Source organism: Pempheris klunzingeri, chromosome 21 (assembly GCF_042242105.1).
Source record: "Pempheris klunzingeri isolate RE-2024b chromosome 21, fPemKlu1.hap1, whole genome shotgun sequence".
NCBI lineage: Eukaryota > Metazoa > Chordata > Actinopteri > Acropomatiformes > Pempheridae > Pempheris > Pempheris klunzingeri.
In genome coordinates, this window is record NC_092032.1 from 13,731,175 (window position 1) to 13,757,317 (window position 26,143).

General features: G+C 42.6%; 1 protein-coding gene across 1 annotated transcript in view; it reads right to left on the reverse strand.

Moving 5' to 3' along the window:
• The window catches only part of dlgap1b (discs, large (Drosophila) homolog-associated protein 1b), a 42,046-nt gene extending 20,328 nt beyond the window's left edge, over positions 1-21,718 (reverse strand). Inside the window, exons 1-4 of the mRNA XM_070852779.1 lie at positions 20,648-21,718; positions 18,356-18,570; positions 13,347-13,524; positions 10,959-11,214 (exon numbers count right to left, since the gene is read on the reverse strand). Coding sequence (XP_070708880.1) covers positions 10,959-11,214; positions 13,347-13,524; positions 18,356-18,570; positions 20,648-21,718 — 1,720 coding nt within the window. The remainder of the gene's footprint in view (positions 1-10,958; positions 11,215-13,346; positions 13,525-18,355; positions 18,571-20,647) is intronic.
• Between the last annotated feature and the right edge of the window lie 4,425 nt (positions 21,719-26,143).

A 26,143-nucleotide genomic window follows, 5' to 3' on the forward strand; every position in this document is an offset into this window, starting at 1 on the left:
TTACCTCTAACTCTTGTCTCTAACTCTTTCTGTCCTCTAGACACATACACAAACACAGTGGAAGCACCGATAAGACACACAATGTGCCTTAAATAAAGTCTGACAGCAAAACCAAGAGATAAAACTTGTGAGTTGGCCCATACACTGAGAGCCACTGCTGTGGAGAAACATCTGAAGGCGAACTTGATGGATTTTAAAAAAGGGGATGCAGCTCCCTCTAGTGGCAAAAAAACAAAACTGAAAAAGAGAATAACTACAGCAAATCCATTTTCACAGTGAAGCCTGATTGAACAAAGTTATACTTTAAAAATTTGTTAATCTGTTGGATTTAATATCCCAGATATCTAATTCACACTTAAATGAAATTTCGTAGAGAAAATTATTTTTGGATGAACTAACGCCTTCTGTCAGCCTGACAGGATGCCATCACAGTGGTGTAGTAAGTGAGTTTAACTTTGCTTGATATTGTCATTTTCACTGGGAACTATGCAAGATTTTAGTACAGTAAAAACAGAAATTGATGAAATACTGACTGCGCTTTTTTTCATGCAAAACTGAAGTCAGCCAGTAACAAGCCTGGAAGATGAGGAAAAAGCCCTTCATCAGGATAAACTACAGGATTTCAGCATGTTTTCTTTGTTCTGCTGTTGGGTGCACAATTAATTTGAAAATTTTGCACACAAACATATTATTTGAATACACCAAGCAATATATAATGTTAAAATGTTGTGTATTTCATTTGGTTTTGGATATGTGTACTAAGATGTCTTTTTGAGGTTTGATTTTGCTGGTTAGAAGTGATGTCTTGTAATCCCATGTGGGATGAGCCAAATATTTGGCTTGAGATCAAAATGAAATATAACTAAGTTCAGAATAGACATTTAGTCTCTGAGTTTCTCAGCATTGCATCAGAAATTGGCCAGATATAAGCAGCATTTGCATCAAACCGACGCCAGCATGTACAGATATTGACAAGTTTGTAAAAACTGGAAGCCGCATTTCCTGTTATTTTTTGTGCCAACTCATTTTAGGAGCCAAGGTGTTTTTTCAGGCTGCTTGTACCATCCAAACTCTCTCTTCTGTTAGGAGAAGTTTTACATGAAATGCTAAGATTTATTTATATGATGGTAACTTAACTAGGGTTTTATATTCATATTCAGCACAGGTAAAAACATGCAATGCGTATTCATAGAAAGAACCCAGTAATTGTGTTGGTGAGTGAGGACGGCCTCCTCTCTGAGGCTCCATAGTGCTTCATAGCTTAGAGCGGAGCGGTTTTAATTAACGACTATATTTTCACCTGACCTCTTTATCTTTGTTCTTTTGTCCATGTTCTGCCTTTTATGCGGATTACTAGAAAGTTGGAATTAGCTTTCCCCACAGCACAGAGGAATTACGAGGCTGCTGAAAAAAGGAGGATGAAAGGCCAGAAGTGAGTAAAGAAAAAGTTGGTGAGTGAGAGAAACACTAAATATGAGGGGAAATTTTAGTGAAATACATCAGATCAAAAGACACTTTGTTTGTGTTTAACATCTGACCCTCATCATTCTTACACAGCTTTGTTTTTAGCACCCACGAGCCGTGAAGACTGTGTTTTATGAGCTGCCTGTGATCACATCTCTATCCACAATTACTGTAAATGCGAACATCTCATATCTTCACTAGATGACTGAGATGAAAGTTCTGAAAAAACAACTTGAAAAACAGAAGCAGAAGTCTGAGCATCTGTTGATGAGTGTTGCTATGACTGGATTATTGACATGTGCATGATCGAGACAGAGAAAGAGGGGGAGACACGTAAGAGGATGTGCTTTGGCAATAGTGACTTTGTAGTGAGAGTGAGAGAGTGGATTTTTCTGTCTTTGGACAGAGCCTGTCCACCTGTTTAGGCTAAACTAACCGCCTCCTGACTGCAGCCTTATTTATAATAATCACATATGAGAGTGGTATCGGCCTTTTCATTGAACTCTCTGTAAGAAAGCTAAGATGCATGTTTTCTAGAACGTGGAACTATTCCTTTAAACTTACATCAGTTTTTCTGTGTAAAGTTAAACCACAAATGCATCATCACCTGATGATTTTAGGAAGTCTGTCTAGCCAAGTGTTAAAATGTAACCACACACATTCACTTTTAGTACTGAAACACTTTATCAAGCAAAGATTCTATGCTTTAAAATGACCTTGCCTGCTGGGAACAGTCATTCCTAAAACCTTTTAGCAGTTTAAATGCCAATACATTTAAACAGCTGGCACTACAAAATATGCTTGCCCTTGAGAAAACATTTCTCAGGATAAATCTTAAGCCTGCACTGATGGGTTGGAACCATTTGTGAATGAATCTGAGGGAAACCAATGGTCCCTGCGGGTAAACTAGGTAAAGCTAAGAAACTAATGGGATTCAGCAGGGAAACAAATGACTGTATGGCATCAGCACAAAAACAGAAAAACGCATTTAATAAAAAGAAATTGATTGTGTAGAGTGTAAACTATTTTATCACTATTTTAGTAGCTTATTGATTTTAAGTGTTAGACACAGACACATTGTGCAAATAAGCAAATAAAGTTTAAACATAACATGAAGTATTATAAATAAAGAACTGTTATGTTCTACTAACGCACTCTTAAACTTGCATTGGTTTTATTTATGGCTTGATAATTTACACTTCCTGGATGAAGGTGTCAACAGCTGAGCTCTCACTAACTCATATTCAGGACGGCCTCTGTTATTTACATGATACAAACATAATCCCACATGACTGCGGCCTACTTGGACCACCAGAGACATACATGTTCAGTATGTGTGTGTCCATGTTGTGCTCAGGAGGGTCTTAGAGGCTCGTCCAGGAATAGAAAGCGGAAAGCTGGTAGGTGAGCGGGGAGGCGGCATAGCTGGCATCGGTGGCAGGCATGAACTGGAGTGTGTGTGCGTGACTCACTGAAACACAGATGGTTGGTTGGAGACATGGGGCCACAGACTGCTCGTCTGTCACACAGTAGGGTGTCAGGGGCCCTCTATCTACCCCAGCAGGCCTCGAACTGGTAAGTGGCACCACTGATCTTATTTCCCATAAGGCCTGTGGGGTTCAGCATCTCTGCCCTCTGGATGCTCACTTTAACGAGCGCAGAAGTCTGAGATGAACCCGCATGAACTCCAGATCCAGAGGGGCCTGACCTAAATAACTGGACCCTGCGGAGACGTGTGTTGTGATGCTGTGCCAGGCGTTGCTGAGTGTGATGCAGGCCACACCTGTCGTCCTCCCATCAGAGATACGATACCAAAATAGACCTGGAGCTGGAAGGTGTTCAACATTTCCCGGCTACCATGAGTGGAGGGGAAAGCAAATAACATGTAGGTTAATCTCCGTGTGCTCGCATGGGCCCCAGTTTGGAGGGAAAAGAAGTCGCAGAGGAAAAGCTGAAAGTTTGTTTAATAGCGGCCACTGGCCACGAATTACTCCACAGAGGGAAAATATTAGAAAAGTTTAGTTTGCAATTTAAATGTTATCAATTTAACATAATTTTAAAAGATTAAACTATTTATTCTTGGTTAGGAAATGTCACGATCAGACTTTTTTGTACTTCACATGCTAAGGCAACTAATGGTGATGTTGTTCATGTTTAATGTTTTAATTTGTATTTTTATTTAGTGTTAGCAAATTAAGACATTTCGCCCATTTTCATGTGAAGCATGAATAAGCAGAAAGCATGGGATGGGCACTGATTGTGTCACTGTCAAGCGACTCATTATATACATACAGCTTCCGTCAGGACCTTCAAATTAAAGGCCAGTGACGCATTTAAAAAAAAAAAATTCACGCGTATACAGCCTATTGTTTTTGCTGGCCTGACGCGGACTACTTTATTTTAGGCTAGTGTTGCTAGCCTATAACTAACCGTGTCTAAATTCAATTATAGTGGGACAAGTCCAGCACATGTGTTCTGCTTTGAGACAGATACAATTATAATCTGGCGTCTCTCTAGTTCTAGCGTCTTCCACCCTCCCTACCCCGGACAAATGTGGCTTTTATTCTGAAGGCGGCACCCCCTGACTTCCTGCCTCTGGCTCTCCCGACGCAGCTCTCCATCGGTCATCATGCCTCGCTCACAAACGTCGGAGAAACACAACAGCGGCTTTTACTCACAAAGGCGAATCCAGTAGTCACACATGCCGAGCAGCGCGCTGTACAGACACTGAGGAAGCGACATGAAGGCTGCCAGAGGTCCGCGACACTGTGAGCCTGGCTGGGATGACAGCAGGAGTCCTCTCTCTCCCTCTTTTCCTTCACTCTGACGATATTGGATCTAATGTCAGGATGTGGACGTGCCTTGATCGCACCCCCCCCCCCCCGCCCTGCTGCAACACTTGATTCAGATTCAGCTCTGGGTGGGACAGTCCCGTTCACAGTCATCATCCACTGAACTTCACTTTGCAACTTCCCCCACTGACTAAGACAGCTTGTGTGTTTAATTTATCATCTGTCACCGACTTTTTAACCTTAAGATTTCGTTTTTGTTGCTATTAGAAGCCAAATCCTACTCAGGTCATGTGTAACACCAGTTTTTTTTTAGCTATAACAACTCTGTATGTGTGTTTCAAATATCAAATTGATTGTTTAAAAGTTTTTATCACACTAAATTAAGATCTTTATGTCATTTCAGTGTTTTTCTGTACTACCAAGTGTGTGGTAAATTAAATATATTTTAATCAATTTTGTTTTTTCCCCCCTAAAATAGTCAAATTCTGAGATATGTAGCCTGGAAAAATAAACTGGGAAACTAGCTTTTCGAAAAACCCCCTCATGACCTCCCTGTCACAATCTGCTCCTCCTTCCCTCCCCTCAGCCGCACTATCTCACCCCCCAGCCCTCTCCAGTGCCTGCTCTCTTCTCCCACACCATGTACTTTCTGTCTGGGCAGTGACTTTGCACTATAAATCAATTTCAAGTTGAAGTTTACTCCTGGAACTCAGCAATTTAAGTGCAGCAAAAACTACGTACTGATATACTTTCTTACTTACTTACTTTTTGGTTCTCAGTACATTAAATACAGCTAGAGACTGTCTTGCTCAGTTTAAAACCTACAGCCAACCAGATGTAATTCATAAATGTAGATAGTTTAATCACTGCCATCTTGTGGTTTAGTAATGCCTAATGTTTTACAGTGGGGATTGCTTCTTGTGACGATCACTGTGTACCTGCTTGGCTTAAAACACTTTTTATAACTCCAACTTAGATCTTTGTCTAATCCTTTTTATCTTGTGTGAACTTGTAGAACTGATCACCATGTAGATAACATAGCAACATGCAATGGTAACTTGAATGCAATTAAGTCATTACAGGCGGAGGGATTGTTTACCTTCCTGACCTTGCTCCTAACTCATCACTCTGTTATCAGACTCAATAGGAGAGCAGATGGCCAGGCCCTCAGTAAATGACTGCAGCAGCATGGTGCAGAGAAACACAGCTCAGGTCACTAACAGTTCTGTCAAACCTAATGCTGCCACGGGGGCCTTTCACCTGTAGTCCTCCTCAAACCCACCTTGCGAGGGAACCTTCTCAAACCACATGAGAGTTCACAAAGGGAGCCCTAGGGGAGCATTTTTCTTTGCTTTTATAACATATGAGTCATCCTGACATATGAAAACACATTTCTGCCTTGCTCTTGGAAATTTGCGTGGGCCGGTGAAGGTGTGAGGGGAGATCTGGACAAACGCTCGGCTTGATCTTGATTCTACCAGGCGTTACTGGTCTGTATCCCTGCCACTTATATTTAGCGCACTGGGAGATCCGAAGATATTTATCCTCACAAGCTATCTCAGACCAGAACTGTTGGAAAAGTGCCAGTGATGGCAGTGATTGTTGTTAATTGGGTCAAGCTGTCTGGTAGTTTTTTATCCACCCACTCACACAGCTGCTGGAGGATGAAAAGGGCAGAGGAGCAGTGCTGTGTTACACTGAGCCCCTGGGGGCAGTGTTGTACAGGCTTTACTTTAGCCTGTAGTACTGTACTGTGGATGGAGCTGGGAACACATGGGCCCATTTGATCTCAAAAAATGAATGCTTGCAAACATTGCAGTGGATTTGATTCGATAAGGTTACTGTTCCAGACTGTGGAGAATATGTGGAGAGTTTTGTTCACACAATATACTGAATTTAGGAACTAAATTCAAAATGTGGCCATCTGAAAATCATCAGGAAATTAAAAAAACAAAAATGGTTGGGTTTTTTTTCTGATGACGCTTTGTTAGTATCTTATAATGTGATGAACTTATACACCCACACCACAGTTACTGTTTGTATTATGTTACGTTTTAAAACTCATACATGTCGTTTTAGAATAATTTGTGTGAAGACAAGAGTCTTTATGCTAAGCCAAGTTAGTACGCTGCTGTTGGTAGCTTCATACTAAACATACTGACATGAGAGTGGCATCAATCCTCTCACCTCTAACTCTCAGCAAAATGTCAAACTTTTCCTTTAAGAAGTAGGATGTCGTTCGTTGAGTTGTCCCCACCTTTGTCCCCAACTTTGTTTTGGATGGCGAGCGCAATTAAACAAGGAGTTTCATAACATAATGTGTTCGATGTTTGAACTCATTAGAAGACATGCATTAAACGTACATACAGATGTCGGCTTCTCTTACGCCGTTCAGTTCTGCCCATGTAATTACAGCCAGGACATATGAAATTATATACGTCAGAACCTCATGTTCTTTTTGGATTGACTCTAATAATAAAATAAATAATCTATAGATGGATAGATAGTTGTTGTAGTTGTATTGATGCTTAAAGAAGGACACTGGCTGAGTGAGAATGCTCTTCTTACCATTATTATTCATATTGGGTTGCACCAGAAACAACTTCTTGATCTGTATTTGTATATGCTAATTTAAATAGCTGCTTATTTATATCATATTTATCCATAAATTATCTTTGAGAAAGTGGGCGATCTCAACTGTAATTCTGTGCTTTGGTAAGTATTTCAGACGAGAACAGTGAGAACAAGAGAGAGAAGTGCGACCAGAGCCACTTCAGTGAACTAAATGAAGAGGTGGTATTCCGCTGAGTGTTTGACAAGACCATCAGCAAAATGAGCCACAAGCATGCCTCAAACGCTTACTTAAGGAAGGCTTTATTGAGCGCAACGCCTCTGCTCGAGGTTGTAGGAAATTCACAGCCATTAAATTAAACATTGTCCTGTAGCCTATTACAGGAGCAAGGGGAGGGAAGCCACTCTTTTCAACCAATCCCTCAGCACCTCTGAAAAATAGATGCTGGGAAAATGAGGCTGGATAATTGACAGCAGGTCAGTGAGCCAGGGAAACGGAGGGTGTGAGGAAGAAAAACAGAAAGTATGGCACATTTCCCAGACTCACGATCTGTGTGTGTACTCTTTCTAATTGAAGGTCAATTTGTCTTCTTGGTGAAACAACAGGTTGATTTATCCTTGCACCTAAATGCTGTTGTGAAAAGGCAGGATATCTAGCTGTTGTGTAAGAGGCCAAGGAAGGGGGAAGACAAAGCAGAGTGAAGAGGTGATGAATATGTTAACTGGAGACAACACGGGGTGGAGGAGCCAGGGCTTAGAGGCACTAAAATCCTCACATTAACCGATTGCTATGGATTTTCCCAAGCTTTAGAAAGAGGATCTGCTCTAGATTTTGTTAAACCGATCCAAAGGAGCTGATGTCTAGGCCAACATGTCTGTCCGATGCAATAGTAATATGTGTGTGTGAGTGATTGCGCGGGTTAGCGTGTGTGTGTGTGTGTGTGTGCACGCATGCATGCTGGTTTGAGTGGGCACAGAAGCAGGCAACAGCAGCCACTTGGCGTTCAAAGAGAGGAGATCAAAGGACAGCCCTTTACTTCGGTCTTCTTCCTCAGGATTAAAAAGATCATCAATAATAATGGGCCGGAGCAGCACTGTGGGCAAACTGGAGAGGAGCATGAGCGGAAGCTGATATGTCTCTCACCTGCGTGTGTGTGTTGTGTTTGTGTGTGCACGCGTGATATTTTCATGGTTTGCCGCGGGGACAAGTGGGAGCAGAAACCATAAGCGCGGGCTGTTTTTCTGGAACTGCTGCCTGAACCATCCTTCTGAAACATCATGCAATATTCACCACAACAACGTCTTCACTTCTCACTTCAGGCTCCCAGACGATTTCCTGTGAAATGAATGAATGTGTGTGTGTCTGTTTATGTGTTGTGTGTGTGAGCGCCTGCATGCCCGCCTCTCCTGTATCGTGGAACAACAGAAAAAAAAGCTGTGACTGTTTACTTCGCGGGAAGTTACCGTGCCATCAGTTATGTGTGGTTTATATCTGTGAGAGCATAGAGAGATAGAGAGATTATTTTGAACGCTTATATAATGCGTGCGGTTCACGCCCATGAATAAGAGCTTGTTTTCTCTATGGGCTTTGTGTGTCTGCACTTTGAGCACGGCACAACGTCAAGATGGCACTGATTACTGCACTGTCTATCCGTCCTTCTATGGATTGTTCTGGTCCAAAAACAGCCTCATGTTGGCATCGATAAACTGACATTAAATATGAAAAGTAATATTGCTTCAATAACAAATTATTCCCTGACATGAATGCCCACTAACAGTGAGTGTAACTTTGACCCAATGACCCAATGTATTAGATGTAAATGAGGCTGAAGAAGAGCAAGGGCCAATTAATTACTGTAAATTGACAGTGTTTGTGAGGCATCACTTTATGTCCATGCTTGCTATTGCTGCAGTCACATTTTCTGTGCTGCTCCTTACCCTTTAAACATTTCAACATCCAAAAAACATTACGTTAATAAGCTTAAACTATGAAACTCTCAGAAAATCTGATTTTCAGGGTTTCAAGGGGTGTAAATTGAACAGTACGAAACCACCCGTGATCCCTGTATTTCACACGCTGTGTGAACATAAAGGAAAACTTAAAAAAAAAAAAAAAAAGCTGATTACTCCCTCATGCCATGAACACGGAGGTAGTGCACATTTTAAAAAGGAGGAGAGTGAGACAGAGAAAATGTAGTTAGACTGACATCTTTTCCTATTCTCCCTCCAATCTACCTCCCTTCCTCTTCCTCTTCAATCACAGCCTTTCCCCCAGGAGGAGAAAGAGGCGAGGTAGCTAATTAATTACAGTGACTGACGACTCAGTGGTGAAGATCTAAGGAGGTGATGAATTGTGCAGTAGTACAACTATGACAGTAATCTGAAGCAATCCCCTAACTTCACTACCAGCCAGGGTAAACTGCTTTCCACATTGCCTCATAATATATCACTCGAACCCACTCTCCCTGTCTCCTTTGGTTCAGCCTCAGTTGTAGCTGGCTCTGAAAAACAATAAGGTCTGCAGCAAATGAAGGTCAAGGGTCATGAGATGTCGACAGCCAATCACACAGACCTATGTGAGCCAGACAGGGGATGGCCCTCAATTGGAAGCAGCAGCATAATGTTGGCTTATCAGTGACCACGCAGCACTAATATCTCTTCTCTGTACTTCCGCAACGTCCATTCATCATGTGCCAAACTCAGGCTCCAAAAATGGATGTTCATTAAAATGCCAACAGCTGTAGGGCTTCTGCTGCAGACGTGTGTGCTACATGACACACACATGCACACACAGACACCTCTGCTTCAACACCTTTTTCTTGAGAGAGGTTTTGTACAGGTTTTATCTTTACATTTTCAGCCATGGATTGCTGATCAAGAAAGTTTCCTCTACAAAGCACGTGAGAGACACTGGACAGCTGGGAGTAAGAGACAGAGAAACCTCCTGTATCATGTGTAGCTGCAGTGTACGTAGCACTACGGAGTGGCTGTCTGGCTTGAAAACCGGAGTTAATCCCTTCAACACTTCACCTGATAGATGGTCTTCATTATCTCTTCCTTCCTCAGGGGAAGAAGCTCTGAATGTCCCTTTTCAGTCTCCTTTTACAGATCAATAACCTCAACCACACAAAAGAACAATCAACTGAATCCTCTATTACGCCTAATTGTGCTGTTACCCTTAATCGTCAATAGATGGGAAATGATAGTAATACTGGGATGCAACTTCATATTTTGACTAATTTCATCAACTGGAGGAGGAAATTATAGTCCTGGAGGAAGTCAGTTGCTGCAAATCTTAAACAGTTCAAATAAATGTTTGCTCAGAGTCAATTTTAAGTCATTTGAATTGACTGAACTAGTTTTGCCAATTTTCCAATTTGCAGTAAATGTGTTTAATTAGCTGACTGCGACCTTGGCGACTAGGTTTGTGGAAATGCTGTCTTTTAATTGGCATAATTAAAAAGGAATGGAAGAGAAAGCCAGTGTGCATCAGGCGACGGTGACTCAACACGCGCAGTGTAAGGGAATGACGTTTGAATTTGCAGTGGGAAACATAGAAGCACCCAGTGCTGGATGCCAGCACCACTCAGCATCAATACTGCATGCAGTAATGCTGGAAAGCCAAGCGCTCCAGACCATGAGGCACACAAGAGGGCTAAAATAAGACCCAGCAGCCACTGAGCTTTACAGCTCAAATAAGCTCTTATGTGGGAAAAACAGTTCTGCATTCATCATATTGTATCTGAGAAGAAAACTGGGTCAGATGGATAATCATGCAGAGGGTTTGGGTCTGCTCCCTGGTCAGCAAACCAAGGCAACTCCTTTATGAAGCTCTAAAGTGCAAAACGGTTTTGCAACAAAAGGGAATTAGAAAAGAATTTGATTTGATGGCCCTTGATGCAATTGTCAAGTCTTTATATAAGAATAAATCTTCTCTCTCTCCGCTAATTCATCAATTTTTCTTGCTGTTGACACTGTACACATGCTGCATAACTTAGACTCACAGCACATCTATAATACATACTTCCTATGCACACATATCAATTCATAATGTGCTATGAATTATGTATGTTCACACATGTCCATGAGAACATGAGTCTGTGTGTGAGGTAAGTGCATGTTCCCACTGACCTGTGCTGCTCTGGATGGTTCTGACAGTGGTGGTGGTGCGCGGGGGTGAGTTGGTCCTCCTGTTGCCCACTATGACACCTCGCTCTTCCTCTTCCTGCGAGCAGCCTTTCTCTATGGCACGCACGTAGCTGTGGCTCCGCATGCGGAAGCAGCCGGGCATGGGCAGGTCCAGGGCATCCACTGCCTGCGACTCCATCTCACTGAACACTGACTCACACACCGCCTCGATCTGCCCGTTCACCTCCACCTCGCTCACCTGTGGAGGAGGGGACACACACAGACATAAAGTATGTGCACGCAAAACATACACAGGAGTGTAGATGGCCATGCACAGGAGCAAATAAAAATGAAAAATAAAAATGCACAGGCACGCTCCAGCTCAGTGCAACACAAAAGGAGAACGGCCAGTATATTACCGAAGGAAAAGCCAGGGAGGCATCTCTTTGTGCTGTAAAATTTAATGTTACAGAGCTACTCCACTGATTAAAGCTTCACTTGGCAGGAGTTTCATGCATAAACACAGTAAAATCACAAATTTGGTGCTGCAATAAGACAGTATTCCAGGGAGATTCACCGTTTTTGCCAAAACATAAATTCTGTTTGATATGGACATTTCTCTGCTAAAGGAGAAATAACAAATAACTGTGAATTGTCTTTTAAACAAGAGTGTGAGAAAGCTCTTCCTGAAAAAAACCCTTTTCACTCAAATCCATTGAGACAAGTCAATCAAAATATGAACTTGCAGTTATTTGTTTTCTCTGGCTAACAGAGTGATTTGGTCCTCTTTGGTGAAGCATCACTGACTAATCAATCCGTTAAACTTCAGCATATTGTCAACATAGTGTCAATGTTCAACATGTTAATATGTTCAATTTGGTCAAACTTTTTCCTGGTGTGCCTTGTGAAGCTTTAGGCCATATACCTATATCTAAAAGAAAAATATTTGAAAAAAATAAAAGAACATCCAAGGAGTGACGAGGGGGAGGAATCACTAAAAGGTAAAACTTCAAAGGGCCATAACAACAGAGAGAAATACTACATGTGTTGCTCTTAAAGGTGAGAATTAGGAGGTGCCAAAGCTAGGACTACTGGGAGCTGAGACGTGACTTGAGGAAATCCAACTACCTGCAGCATCAGCCAGTGCGGTTTGGGTTTCAAAACAGTGTCTAAAGCTAAAGCATAGCTTTTGCTATGTAATTGTGAGATGGGTGTTGTGTTAGGTATTGGGTTGTAAGGGGGCAGATAACATAAAGCTCCATTCCATTCCTTGAAGTTGCCTTTGTTCAGCTAATCCAAATAAAAAAAAGTTTGCAAGATGCCTGCACAGGGAGCAAAACATAGGAATGGGATGTGCTTATTCATTAAGCTATTTGGTTTGGGTGTTGGTCAGTGAAGAGAGTGCACAGTCAGAGGAAAGCAAGAATATACTGTAGAGCTTGGAGTCAGAAAGGTTTGTGGACCTCGATTCAATCCACTGATGTTAAGCCTCTTTTTTGCTTGTGTCAGTTCACACTCTGTGCACATACATGTCAAACATGAGAGTGAGTGAGTGAGATGGAGAGCCTAGCAGCACCTCTTTTGTTCAGTGGCATTTTTGTAGATGCCAGGTCCAGTGTGTCATTCTCCTCTGGGCCTGCTCCATGCCAGGACTTGAAGGGACGTCTCAAGGGTAAACCATTCAGCCGGCGAGGCAAACTGTTGCCCCTGGGCTTTAAAGGGGAGCACATATCCCAGTTACCCCAGACAAAAAGGTAAGCTAAGCTCCCTGTCACTCCAAATAATGTAGAGTAGGAAGCGATGCTCCAAATCAAACATGAAATATCTTATTTTCCCACAGCCACGACAATAAGAGACCTCCACTGTTGAGCGTCTCCTGGCCAATTCTTGAATACATTCAGTGACTATCAAATCAAGGCAAATGCCATCATCATTTGGAACAAATCCCTATTTCAGTTATTCATAAAATTCATATGGCTGCATGTTAATTCTTGTTTTTCATCTCTTATATAACAGATGCCAAATTGAAGAGAACATTTTTAGCCTGTCATTTTGCTTCACAAAGTATGCCAAGGCAGAAGGAGCATATTAGGGTAAAGGAGGGGATTGGAGGGGGTTCTGCATGCCATCCCTGTTTAATTAGCCAATCTGAATATGCCTGTAATCATCTGGGCTCCAGAAAACAGCACGCAGACGTATACACTAATTGGGAGATTGGGGGTTTTCGTACTCTTCATACTTTGCCGGATGGTGACCTGATTGTTAATTCAGGCCTTAGATGCCTTGGATGGGATTTCCTCCCCCTGCACGACCTTATTGGACATAGCAATCAAGGTACAGGGGGTGTAAGGCCCGGCGGCAGAGAGGCACGAGCCCCTGGGTGCCACTAACCTGGCTGATGGTGCTCATGGCTCTCATGTAGCTCTCATTTCGCGAGCGGAATTTAGGCGAGGCCAGCAGCCCTGCCGGGTCCAAGCTGTCCAGACTCCTATTGATGGAAACCTCACTCACCGCCCGCAGATAGCTGTGACTCCGGATCTGTAGCTTAGGCGAGTGCTCTGTGGAAATCCTGCCACAAGAGAAGGAAAGACAGAAAAAGGAGCTTAGTAAAAAAAAAAATGAAAAAAAAAATGTGAGAAACAAAGTGAGATAGAAGTAGTAAAAAATAGCAGAAGGAAAACAATGTAGAGAGAGTGAGAGAAGGTACTTGGCAGTGTGTGTGAACCCAAAGATACTGATCAATCCACAATTGCTTCAGGAGACATCCTTATCTAATCAACAAGCACAGTGGTATTGAGAAACACTTGCAGTAGCTTAGGCAGTCTGTCCTTGAAGCACCTTGTAGACACTTTCTAAAACACTTAATGGGGAGAACACTCACTTATGTATACTTATGTCAGAGGAGTTAAGAGGAACCGTGCGTCTCTGTAAAGTATATTTATTCTATCACGAAAGAACTATAATGTAGAAACAAAAATACACACACGTGCATAAACACACCTCCGACTCCAAAGAAGATGAATAGGTGTCTCATTAACTCTCACCTGCTCCCATTCTGATCGCTCAGCATGCTTCACGCCTATGTGCATGTGTGTGTTCGTGTGAAAAAGTGTGTGTGTGTGTGTGTGTGTGTGTGTAGGTTACGTAGCAGTTGGATGCCAGCTGAACAATTCATTAATCAGGGGAATAAAACCTAAAAAGCTGACTCGCTTTGCTCTTGATGAACATCATGGCCTAATAAACCATCTTACAAAAAAAACAAAACACAGTGCACAGGGAGAAATGAATACATCTCAGATCAGACAGCCAATCTCAAAATAACTGTTAAGAGTGAGGACCATTGCCCCCTTTATTTCACAAGCCGTCTCCGATTTTCACTTGTGAGTATATAAAAACATTTGCACTCACACACACACACACACACACACAAAGACATACTGTACACATATACATACACACAACTCTTATGACTCTCTGCCTTCAGGTCAGGTCTGCTTTAATTATGCATTTTCTCCTTAAAATAGAGCGTGGTTACCACAGCAAAGCAAACTAGATTACTCATTCTTGGATGGAAGAATGGAGGGGAGAGGAGAGAGGAGAGAGAGTAATAGAAGGACAGATAAGCTAACATGGGAATAGAAATGATGATTTTGGAAGAACAGTTACTAACTTTAAAATATATCTCCATTAAGCCACATTGTCCTCCAGGTGTTTTAATATTGAGCAGATTCGAATGGAAGCTGCTGCATCAAAATCAAAAGCTTTCAATGGTAACTCAGGCTTGCCAGTTCATTTTATCAACACAGTTCATTCTTTTTTAATCTGAGGTTTTCCATAGAGGTGTTTGGTAGTAGCACGGTGCTTTTAATGCATATTTAAACCAGTGTTTCTCTGTCTGTGCGGTTGTCAGGCAAGAGGGGATGTGGTTTGTTGTCACAGATTCATAGACAAAGTACAACTTTGCTAGACAAATGCTCTTCTTTTATGTCCCCTGTCCTGACACCATGGCTATTCCCAAATCAAGTTGCTTGTTAAAGTGTCCCGAAACTAATGATTTACTCCTCTTGGATATGTGAGTCCCAGAAATGACACAATGTTGTTTAACAATTCAAAAGTAGAGCTGAAACAATCAAGTCAAAGTCAAAAAGTCAATTGACAGAAAGATTGACAGAAAAAAAAAATGTTTAAAAAGTTATTTTGCAAAAATGCCAAATATTCACTGGTTACAGCCTCTTAAATATGAATAGTTTTAGTAAACTGAATATTTTCAGTTTATGATCTGAATGACAAGGACAATTTGGCTTTGGGAAACTATGATTTGTCACTATTTTCGGAAATTTAATCATTGAAGTTGGCAGAAGATTAATAATATAGGTCAATAATGGGTTACACGCATCTTAGAAGCCAGTATAAACAGGAGGAGGAATGATCATTGCAATACAGCAAGCTAAACCAGTTTTGAAGATCACATGAGCGCCTGACGAGACTTTAAAGTACTTCACTCTACTATTTGTCTTTAACTAGCTCATTTACTTTTCAAGACCTTTGTTCTCCAATTTTTGGACATAATAGTTAATCTTAATCAACATTTCCCATTTTCAGTTGTATTTTCATATTTTTATTGGTCAGTTGATAATAGAAATGGAAAAGTATGTCACTCAAGAAAAAAAAAACTAAATGTACATCTCAAACCTCAGAGAACGGTATGACTCACCCCTCTCAGGTACCTGGACTCTATGACTGCGTATACTGCACAGAGGAATCAAGTCAAGGAAGACTCTACCCACACCATTATCTTTATCCACATCTCCTCTTGATTTCCCTGTGGGGCTGATTATAGGCAGAACCAATGATGTCTTTTGTAGAAACTTGAATGGCAGCCTGTAATCAGTGCCACCTAAGGGGGGAAGTTCAGCCTATCCCAGGGTGCCCCTCTATGGAACAAGTGACATTACTGAACACATGTTCATCTCTGACAGTCAGGAATCAGGGCTGGCTTGTGCTCACTGTTGATTTCTATTACAGAGCATTCTTGTAATCCTGGATCTGTTTTTTTCTCATCTGGATTCTTCCCCATCATCTCACTTTGTCCCCTTGTTTGCTTTACCCTGTCTTTCCTGTCAGTAAAGATGTTTTCTCTGTCCATCTCCCCTCACCTCCATTTACTTTTACTTTCTCTTTCCCCCGCCTCTTGGTCACTGTCTGAATCAAAGTCTTTAGAGTGATGACGGAAGGACAGAAAGATGGAGATGTGATTATTGCAGCATATTATTCAGGATGTCTGTTCTGGCTGGGACATAAAAAAATAAATAAGATAAAATCTAGGACAGGAATAAATGAATTTGCAGCAAAAGAAAGACAACTGTTAGTGACTGAGGGGAGCAAGAAAGGATGTCATTTTCTCCTGAGCTTGTTTGTCTGCCAAGAATAATCCCATCTTTTTAAATAGAAGCTATATCTGTGTTTTAATAAGGAGGGAGGTTAGCAGTGGGTGAGAGTAAGCAAATCCTACAACTTCTTACGAGCAATTCATCACAAGTCAAGGACACAATGGTCACAGAATGGGCGTTGAAACATATGGAACAACAAAGCTGATTATTTAATCATTGCGGAGTGTAACACAGACTTGTGCCAGCTCCCAATAGCACAGTGTGAAAACAAGACGTCAGCTGCTCCCGCCTCATTCTCTATCTCCAATGTGCAGCACTGCAGCTTGGTTTGTTCCACTGGGCTCCATCAGATGATGATGGCATTCCCCGGGCCAAATTCAAGTCATTAGTTGGCCCCAAGCTGTGCCACTTGCACTGACATAAGGGTGTATGTGTGTGTATGTGTGCTTGTGTTTGTGGAGCCAGTAACAGTGACTGAGCACCCACTGGTGTTCTTCTCATCTCTGTATATTACACAGCTAATCAGTCACGGCCCCGTGCAGCAACATCAGACTTGTGTACTCAATTCTTTCACTGTTTCAAGGCAGTATGAGACCCTTAGTTGAGGAGTTACAAAACTAAATGGTGGAAGTATATGTATTAATAATACGATTTCTATTAGTTATGATCAAAAGTATATAGTTTTTTAAAATTATTATTAAACCTTTATTTAATAATAATTTAAAAAAAAAATATTGTAGTAGTTACAAAATAGTTAGGAAAGAAAACCTACAAAAATAAGATCATAGTTGATGCTGGGTACACCCTCTCATTCACCCTCTCATTCACATCTATTTTCACATCTACCAATTAACTTAACCTGCATTTCTTTGGACTGTGGGAGGAAGCCCGAGTACCCGGAGAGAACCTGCACAAGCACAGAGAAAAAGAAAGCCGGCCTGCCGGCTGGTTCCAACCTTCTTGCAGTGAGGCGACAGTGCTAACCACCACACCACGGTGCCGCCCACACCCGAGCTTGTCTATTCCTTCAGAAAGAGATATGAAGTCAGAGAGTATTACCACCGAGCTTCTTGTGTGGACTTAATTGTGGACAGCGTTGTCAGCTTGACGTGTTTCAAGTCAGAAATGTTCTTGAGGTTCTCTAATATCACTGAATACTTTATGAGCTCACGCTGTGAAAAATATGCTGCTGAGCAGAGAATGCCTTATGCAACAAGAAACAACTTCATCAAAATCTTCAAATGCTGCAGCTCAGCTTTTAACTTCAGATCTTTCAAAAAGAATTGCTGTGGGAGAGAGAAACTATCCCTCTCATATGCTCTCAAATTCTCAATGCTGAGACTTCAGTACATGAACAGGCATCATGTATTTTCAATTAAGGCTCGGGCAGCTCAGTGTGTGTCTGATTACAGAGGTACAGAGGCCAGCTATGAAGATAGAAGTGTGTGTGAGAGTTGTAAACACAGAACAGGTAATTAAGATGTGACCACTGAGTCAGGGACTCGCACACTGCTGCCGAGCAGACGCTTGAGTAACACTGCCTGCCTTCATCTCCTTCTGTTTGTCAACTTTTCTTTTTTACCATCATTCCCTTTATCTCTCCCGTCTTTTTCCACTGAAGCTGCACGGTATGAACGCAGTGAACACTTGAACATTATGTTCAGAAGCGTGGACTGTACACACTCTCAGATGTACTATAAAGGCAGACTACAGGCAGGCATAAGCTTCAATTCAAAGTGATAACGTAAATGACAGAAAATTAATCAACAACAATTTTGCATACTTATTAATTGTTTGTCATTTTTCAAACAAAAATATTCACTGACTCAAGCTTCTCAATTGTGAGGATTTGCTGTTTTCTATTATTGTAAATGTAACTTTTTGGATTTTGGTCTGCTAGTTGATCACCTTGGGCTCTGGGAAATTGTGATGGACACACAAAAGTTAATTAAAAAAAAAGACGTCATAATGATACTGAAAATAATTATTTCAGCCCTATTTGACACTTACTTGAGTGTGGTCATCTCTGTGAGGGATGGCTGTGTGGCCTTCAGGTAGCTGGCTCTTCGCGCCTGGACCTTGGGTGAGGGTTTGGGGCTGCTGTCCGAGTCACCGCTGTCTTCCTCTGCCATGGCCTTGATGTAGCTTCCACTGCGCATCCGCCGGCACGGGATCTCGTCATCCTTCCCTAGCGGAGAGAAACCACTCCAATCGTCCTGAGGCACCTGTGGAGAGGAGGTGAGATAAGGTGAAGCCGGAGCGAACACAGGCCGCCCTCCAGACATGAGAGCTCATATAGATGTGCACAAACAAGGCTGCAACATTTACTACCCTAGCCTGATGTAAATACCTCTAACACACGTCATGCCTTAAAAGACTAAAAACTAAAAGTGCCAATGCATGGTCTGCCTTGATCATACCATAAGTTTGTGAGTGCCGGAGGCCTTCTTTTGTCTGTCCTGTGTTGCATGTGGCATATCAAATGCAGGTAATTAATTGTTTAGAGAAAATGTTGCAGTACCCTGGCCTAGGTCTTCCCTTCTGACTTTTCACACGCACTAATGAAGGCAAAAATAAAAGGAGGTAAAGCTATCTTCCAGTCCTAATCTAAAAGAGAGAGAGAGTCAAAGACAGCAGACATGTAGAGAGAGAGGGAAAACAAAGGCGGTTTTGTTCAGCAGAACCACTGCAGTCCCAACGTGAGTGGCTGTTAGAGCACCAGCTCTAAAGTGAAAGAAATGAGATACAGAGCGAGAAAAAAAAGTGCACGAGAATCATTCAACAGACTGGTGTGTAGCTAGGAAACCAAGCTGACTTTGATGTCAGGGGCTGCAGCCTGTGTTAACATCTTGGGAAAGACTGGGTCTGTGATGACGTCAGAAGAAATTATTGTTACTGAGAAAAAGCCATTAAAAAACTAAATGAAGTCGTGCTTTTTAATCCTATTGCCCTGACAGTATAGTGAAGCACATTTAAAACGTTCTAACCTGTGATGGCTGCACAAATTCATGAAAAGTGCATTCATTTAGCTGTGCATATGTGTGTACATGTTTGCGTGAACGTCAAACAATAGATTACAGGATTTCATACCAGTGGGTGAAGCAAAAGGCACGCCTCATTTTAAGGATTCAAAAAAAGAAAAAAAAAAACGCCTGCAGACTAACTTGTCAGGCTGCTCTCCCTGAAAGCCCGTTTCTCCCTTCCGTCTCGCTTTCTAGAAAAAAAGCAATGGCTCTTTTAGGCTGGGAGAAATGTTGCCGTACTGCAGTGACAACATCCTTCCTTGATCTGCTCGCTCTGTTTTCCAGGCTGTTAAAATGCACGGCCACACAGAACTTTCACTCCGTCTTTTATGCTCCCTCACTCTCGCTTTCCTCCTTTTACTTTCTCTATTCACGCACTCCTCCTTTGCCCTTATTTGCTCTTTTGGTCCTTTTCCTGCACCCAACCCCCTCCACCACCACCACCACTCCCCCCACCACACACACATCCTGCTCCATCCTCTATTCTCCCTGCCTTGTCTCTCTTTTTCTCTCCTCGGGCTTGTATTTGCAGCTCGTCCCGATGAGAGGAAATATATGCAATATGAAACACTTTTATCTTTTCCAAAACAGAAAAAAAGAAGCAGGATCTAGTGGGTTGACGTGCATGTGTGTATCCCTGTGTGTTTGTGTGTGTGTGCGTGCGTGTGAGAGAGAGAGAGAGAGAGAGAGAGAGAGAGAGAGAGAGAGACCACTTAGCTTGGGGACTTTTTATCTTTCATTTCTTTGTCTGCTCACCTCTGGCTCTCTCCGATCGCATAGTAGCACCCTACTCTGAGTCTGTGAATAAGATATCCACACTCTCACTCACACACACTATGACTGCTGTGGCCACCACCTGCAGTCTCAGGAGCTGTGTAAATGTAGTTCCATGTGACTATTTCTGCTTTTTTCCTGGTCTGCTTTCCTGTAATTTTAAAAATAAATGCTGGGGTACATGAACCTGAGATTTTGATGACAACTGATGGCATTAACATCCACATGCTCACAATGAATATTTCCACACTCATGGAAAAAACACAGATGAGCAGATGAAATGATGATTTTGCAAAATGTTTTTATGATGATACCAGGGATAGAGTTGGCATGAGACTAATGAATGAACAACAAAAGGATGGGGTCTTTCCCAGTCATCCTCTCTATGGGCCTGCGCATAAACAAACAGATGCATGCAGAAATACAGAAGCATGGAGGAGCTGCTCGCAATGCAGGATGCATGAAGCACGACATGCCAGGGGTTGGGCTGCTGTAACAGTCCTACCTGTAGGAAGTGGCAGGTGCGTCCCTGCTCAGCTTTCACTAGAGCTTTATCTAGGTTGACTGAGGCCTTCTGGTAGACCTCTCTTGCTCTGCTCACCGTCAGAGTTGAAGACCACGAGCTCTTCTTCAGCTGCACTTGGCCATCCAGGGTGCCCACCAGCGGCATACCTGCGCTGCTGCTCCCGGAGCACGTCGAGCACTTCACATCATTGTTGCTGCGTGACGTCTTGAGAGAGTGGGCGCTGATGGTGTTGTAGGATTCCATGAAGTACTGCGACTGGGATTTGTCCGGGTGGCGCCCCATGGTCATCACCCCACTGGGCAGGCCTCCGCTGTTGCTCCCATGGTGGTGGTGGTAGAGGCACATCTCCCGGTCGAGCGTGTCATCTGAGCTCCAGTAGCCTGAGATAGCAGTGCGCATCTTAGGCTCCGACTTGGAGCGGTCCTTGCTCTTGCTGCGCTTGCTATGCTTCAGAGTGCCAGAGGAAGAGGGTGGGTCATCAGGACTGGATTTACTGCCATTCATCCTTCCACTCCCTCCTCCAGCAGACCCTGAGGGCCCCTCCAGGGAGTGGGACTTGGTGAAAAGCTTCTGGACAGAGTGAACAAGGTGGCGGATTCGACCAGGGCTGTCACTACGTTGGTGTTCAACTGCAGTGCGCTTGTACTGCAGTGTGTGGTAGCCTTCACGCCGCACTGGTGCCTGGCGCTCAAATTGCTCTAGGAGGTTAGAAGGGATGCGGTTGTTGTTTCCACCACCTCCCCCACTTCCCTTACTGCTCCCTGTCGGCCCTGTATAAGGCACCAGAGGGCCACACTCCCCCTTCAGCTCATGGTGGGAGCTGTAATGTCTGCGAGGGAAGGTGCAGCTGGCCAGATCAGGGTAGGTGCTGCACTCCGACTGGAAGGAGTTGCGTTGGGTGTAGCAGGGGTGGTCAGCGGAATGAGCCTCCCCAGGGTTAAGGAAGTAGGACCGACGATCCGAGTGCCCCAGGGTCATGGAGTCGTAAGAGGGGTCGCAGGTCACCGTGTGGTGGTGACTACGGCTGCTGGACAGGCCTTTCATTGTCATTGTGGCCGGGCTGATGTGCACATCCAACTGCTGCCGTGGGAAGTTTGCACAGGCTCTATAAAGAAACACACAGCCATGAGAAGGAACAGACAAACAAACAGACAAACAAGAAGAGAGAGACAGAAAAGAGAATTATAAATATCTCACATTTGCATACACTCAAAGCACAGTATAATGTCTGCATTTGCTTTAATTTCAAGAAGATGCATTTTGGCACTCCTTCACAGAGGAGAAAACTTGATGATGTTGACAGGACTTGGACCTATTCTATTATTTTTGCCCTTCAAAACTTCAGAAGGCGAATCCCTAAATATAGCAGCCACTTGGCATGTGGTCCCTGACATCCAAATCTGTCCTCAAGCTTCCTCTTCCACTTCTCCGTTTGCTCTGGTAGATTTCAGTGAAAAATGACAAGGGATCGAGGAAATGGAGGGAAACAAAGGAAGGAGAGGTATCAAGAAGAGTTCAAATCTATTTCCAGCTCAAGTGTGTGCTATATTTGTTCAAGGATACTGTTAGAAATGAAGCATCAGTGTAACTCAACAAAAAATATAATGAGAAATTGGTGGTGGGAATGCAGAGACATGGGCACCCTCAGAGGCTTTATCGCCTATATAATTTAACAGGTGTAACAGATAGGATAGTAAACAAAAAGTGCATTTATTATTGCTTTGCACCACACCTGCTCAGTGTGCACGCATGCACAACCCCCCACCAACAAACACTAAAAATGATCACAGCCTGATTCTACACTTTTCTCTGTATACCTCTAGGTCTCCTCTACGGGCAAACTAATTGGCCAGTAAAACCTAACTGACAGCTTCTGGGCTGGTGGAGGCAAGCGGCAATAAACGACCTTCTCCTTACATGGTGACATGAAAACAATGGCATCCATCAGCGCCCTTAAACTGCCTTCCTTACCCATCTGGGGCTGTGGCTGGCTATCCACTGAACCCACATTGTTTCCAATGAACTGGAGGTGAAGCTAACAAGACAATAATAAGAGCCCACGCACCCTGGTGTGGCACTGTGACAGCACTGTGGCTGAGCCTGCACAGGGAATTCATTACAGCGATTTATAATGCACTACTAAAGGCCACAGTGGTAAATAAAAAAAGAAAAAACTGAGAAGGAGGGGGGAGAGGAAATGAAGGGAGGAAACATAATAAGAGAAAATGAGGGAGACAGAGCAGCAGAATGAAATATCATGTCAGTTCTTTACATAACTAGAGGACACTGTGTAGGGCACATGCAGGATGTATTCATATGCATGAATATAGAGTGAGTCAGATTTATTATTTTCTGTGACGTGGTTGTAAACTGGATGCTGGATTAATTGAAAAATTGGGGAAATTACTCACTTGCAATTTCCTTGTCTACACTAAACCAGGGACTCAAATCACTCTCTGAGAGAATTAAGCCAATATATTACTCGTATCATATTATTACTTGTATTGTTATAGTGAAAATGCAAAAACATGAAGTGGTGAATCACCATAGCCATCTGCAATATACTCACAAGAGTGAACTCACACAAAGCGGACACTACATACTAAACAGACACGCACAGTGTCTGTTTCTTGCCGGGCACTTAAAAAGTGGGCTGTGTCCAACTAAAGGTATTCATTGCAGTTGACAGAGATCCCTTCTGTTGGCCGCTGAAGCACAGAATGTGACCTAAATAAAAGGCCCTCGCGGTGATCCACAGCAGCGTGTTTGTGGCACAGCTGTCTGCAGCACTGCACTAAAGCTGAAAAGCTGAAGTTGGGTCATGCTGGCTTTCTGCCTGCTAGCCACACATCTAAACACACACACACACACACTGACATACAAATACATAGTGTATCTGACAGGCTGCATATCCATGCTGAATTCTGATGCTGCTAGCTTGTAAAGTGCAGTTTATCCACAAGAAGAAGAGGATCTGCTGGTTCTGCTGTGTCTGTCAGGTACAGCCCATACTAACATGAGGAAAGCTCATAGACACCTGGGGTTACATAGCATGCTGTATGTCTATCGTAGCTGACTGACCCAGTTGTGTCTCTACCTGTCTGGTCAAGGCAACCTCATTATAGCACAGCAACTACCGGACAGGCCATATTACAACTCTGAAATATGGTAGCAATAAAATATTTCAGTCAAGATACTGAAGTAATAATTTGGGCTTTAATTGGCTTTCTGTAAATCTTGCTTATTGGCTGTTTGCTAAGCCCCACCCCTTTTAGTTACTGTACCGTCTGTCGAGCGTTCCATCCACACACAGGACATGATGTAGTTTATAATGATAACAGTGCCAAATGTAACACTCAAACGTGGCCACTCTTTTTAGCATGGAGCAAATGTTATCTGCATGAGTTGTGTCCCTGTCACAAGATCCCTGTCGAGGCAGTACAATTCCATGAACTTTGCTGCTTAAAACCCTGTTTCCACAAAGCAAAACCAACAAGCAAATAAACAAAAAACATCAATAAGACCCAAACAACTTGGCCCTTTTACTTTGTGTGAACAGGCTCTGAAAACCACAGAGACTTCATTACATTTAAAGTGATTGTGTGCTGAACAGCAAGGTGTGCAAACAAAATCCAGGAGTAGATAAAACAAGTCAGGCTATGAATGTTAATGCCCATTAGCACCTGCACTGCATCAGCACAGCAGGTTAAATTCTCTTTAGATGCAATGCTTCTTTGGGCTGAGATGAGATAAATGGAAAATAGATTTTTCCTTCTCTATCATTTAACACAGCAGCCAATATTGGATGCAGTCTCCCAGTGGTCAAATCTACTCTTAATTTTCTTCACTTCACCCTAAGCTTTGAGACACAACAAAGAAAATAAAGAAAGGTGGTATGAAAATGTAAAGTAATTTCGACTCACTGCATACCATTTTGTAGGAAACCGTGAAAACAATATGCCTTAGTGTGAGAAGACTGCTGCAGCTTCTCTTGCTGCCAAATGAAAGGCTGCTGTACGGATTGAAGTTAGTCTATCTTCCTCAATTGACATCAAACGCTGGTTTGCAAGATGAAGCTCAGGGCTTACAGAGCTTCTTTTGAGGCCCTCAGAGGCCACTTGGCAATAAAAGGTCTCCTCTTCTCTCTCAAACCAGCCAGTGATTTCTCCAAAGGCTGAAACATCACCAATCTCCTCTCCACAGGAGATCAAATCACCTCAGTGGATGTGGCTCTTCTTGGGTGTGTGTGTGTGTGTGTGTGTGTGTGTGTGTGTGTGCTGGATGCATGTTTGTGTGGAACAACCAGAGCACTTTACCTAAATTTTTGAAGGCTACAGCTTGATATTACTGCACAGACTGAATATACAGCAATGGTGAGGATATAACACAGACGCAAATGTGTACATTTCTTCACAGGTTTCTATGTGTGAAATAGAACGTGGATGGCAGTAGGCCTACACCCTAGTGACTGTTCACTGCAGCGCACCTGTACTTAAGTAAAGGAAAACATGCACGCTGCATTTCTTGCATACTTGATTGATGTGACCTACTTTCCACTCTCAAAACATGCTGAATGGAAAAAGGTTATATTGCACATTGTGTTCTCATATTTCTCACGAGATATGTGGATGCAAAAATCTTTGTTTCTTTCTGGGTCTTTGGTTTCATTTTCTAAGGTTTTCAGACACCTGCCTCTGAGACCTCTGCTGCCAGTTAAGTACAATAGTGGTGAAGAGAATTTTGTTAGTGGTGGCCAAAGCATTTAAAGATGACATTTACAGTAAAAAGTTGGACAGTAATGTGTCTTTCCAGAAACAATGTTGTGGGTTACTCATCCATAACAGTTCAAAGACCTTCCTGAGGTAGGTTTTTAAAAGGGAGCTTATGAAACAAAACCAAATTCCATGTACACTACTCACAAAAAGTTAGGGATATTCGACTTTCAGGTGAAATATATGGAAAATGTAAAAAGTGAATGCTACAGTGATATTATATCATGAAAGTAGGGCATTTAAGTAGAAGCATGCAATGGTAATTTTATTCATCTTAAACAATTTATTGAAAGAAAAGCTAACAACAGTGGTGGGTATACCACAACAAAAAATTTTCAGTGTCTCAATAAATTGGGATGTGGCCAAAGGACGTCCACTCCTCTCCTTTCTGTGACTCTTCCAGTCTCTGTATCTCTGTTACAACCTCCTGATGACACTCTGTGACCCTCTAAGCTCAGTGAACACCTCCGTCTGAGGACTTCCTGTTTGAAGCCTCCAGTGTTGAGGTGCTGTTGATCAATTGTTAGGTGTCATCTTGGTCTCATGATGTCAGAATGTGAACAGCACGATGAGGAGGACTGTTTAAATACCAATTCTAACTGAAGCAGGAAATGTATTGGTGGATTCATGGATCAAACCTGTTGTGAATGTTGCTGTTAAGCTTCTTGTTAGAGAACAGCAACTTGTGCAAAAAGTACTGAAA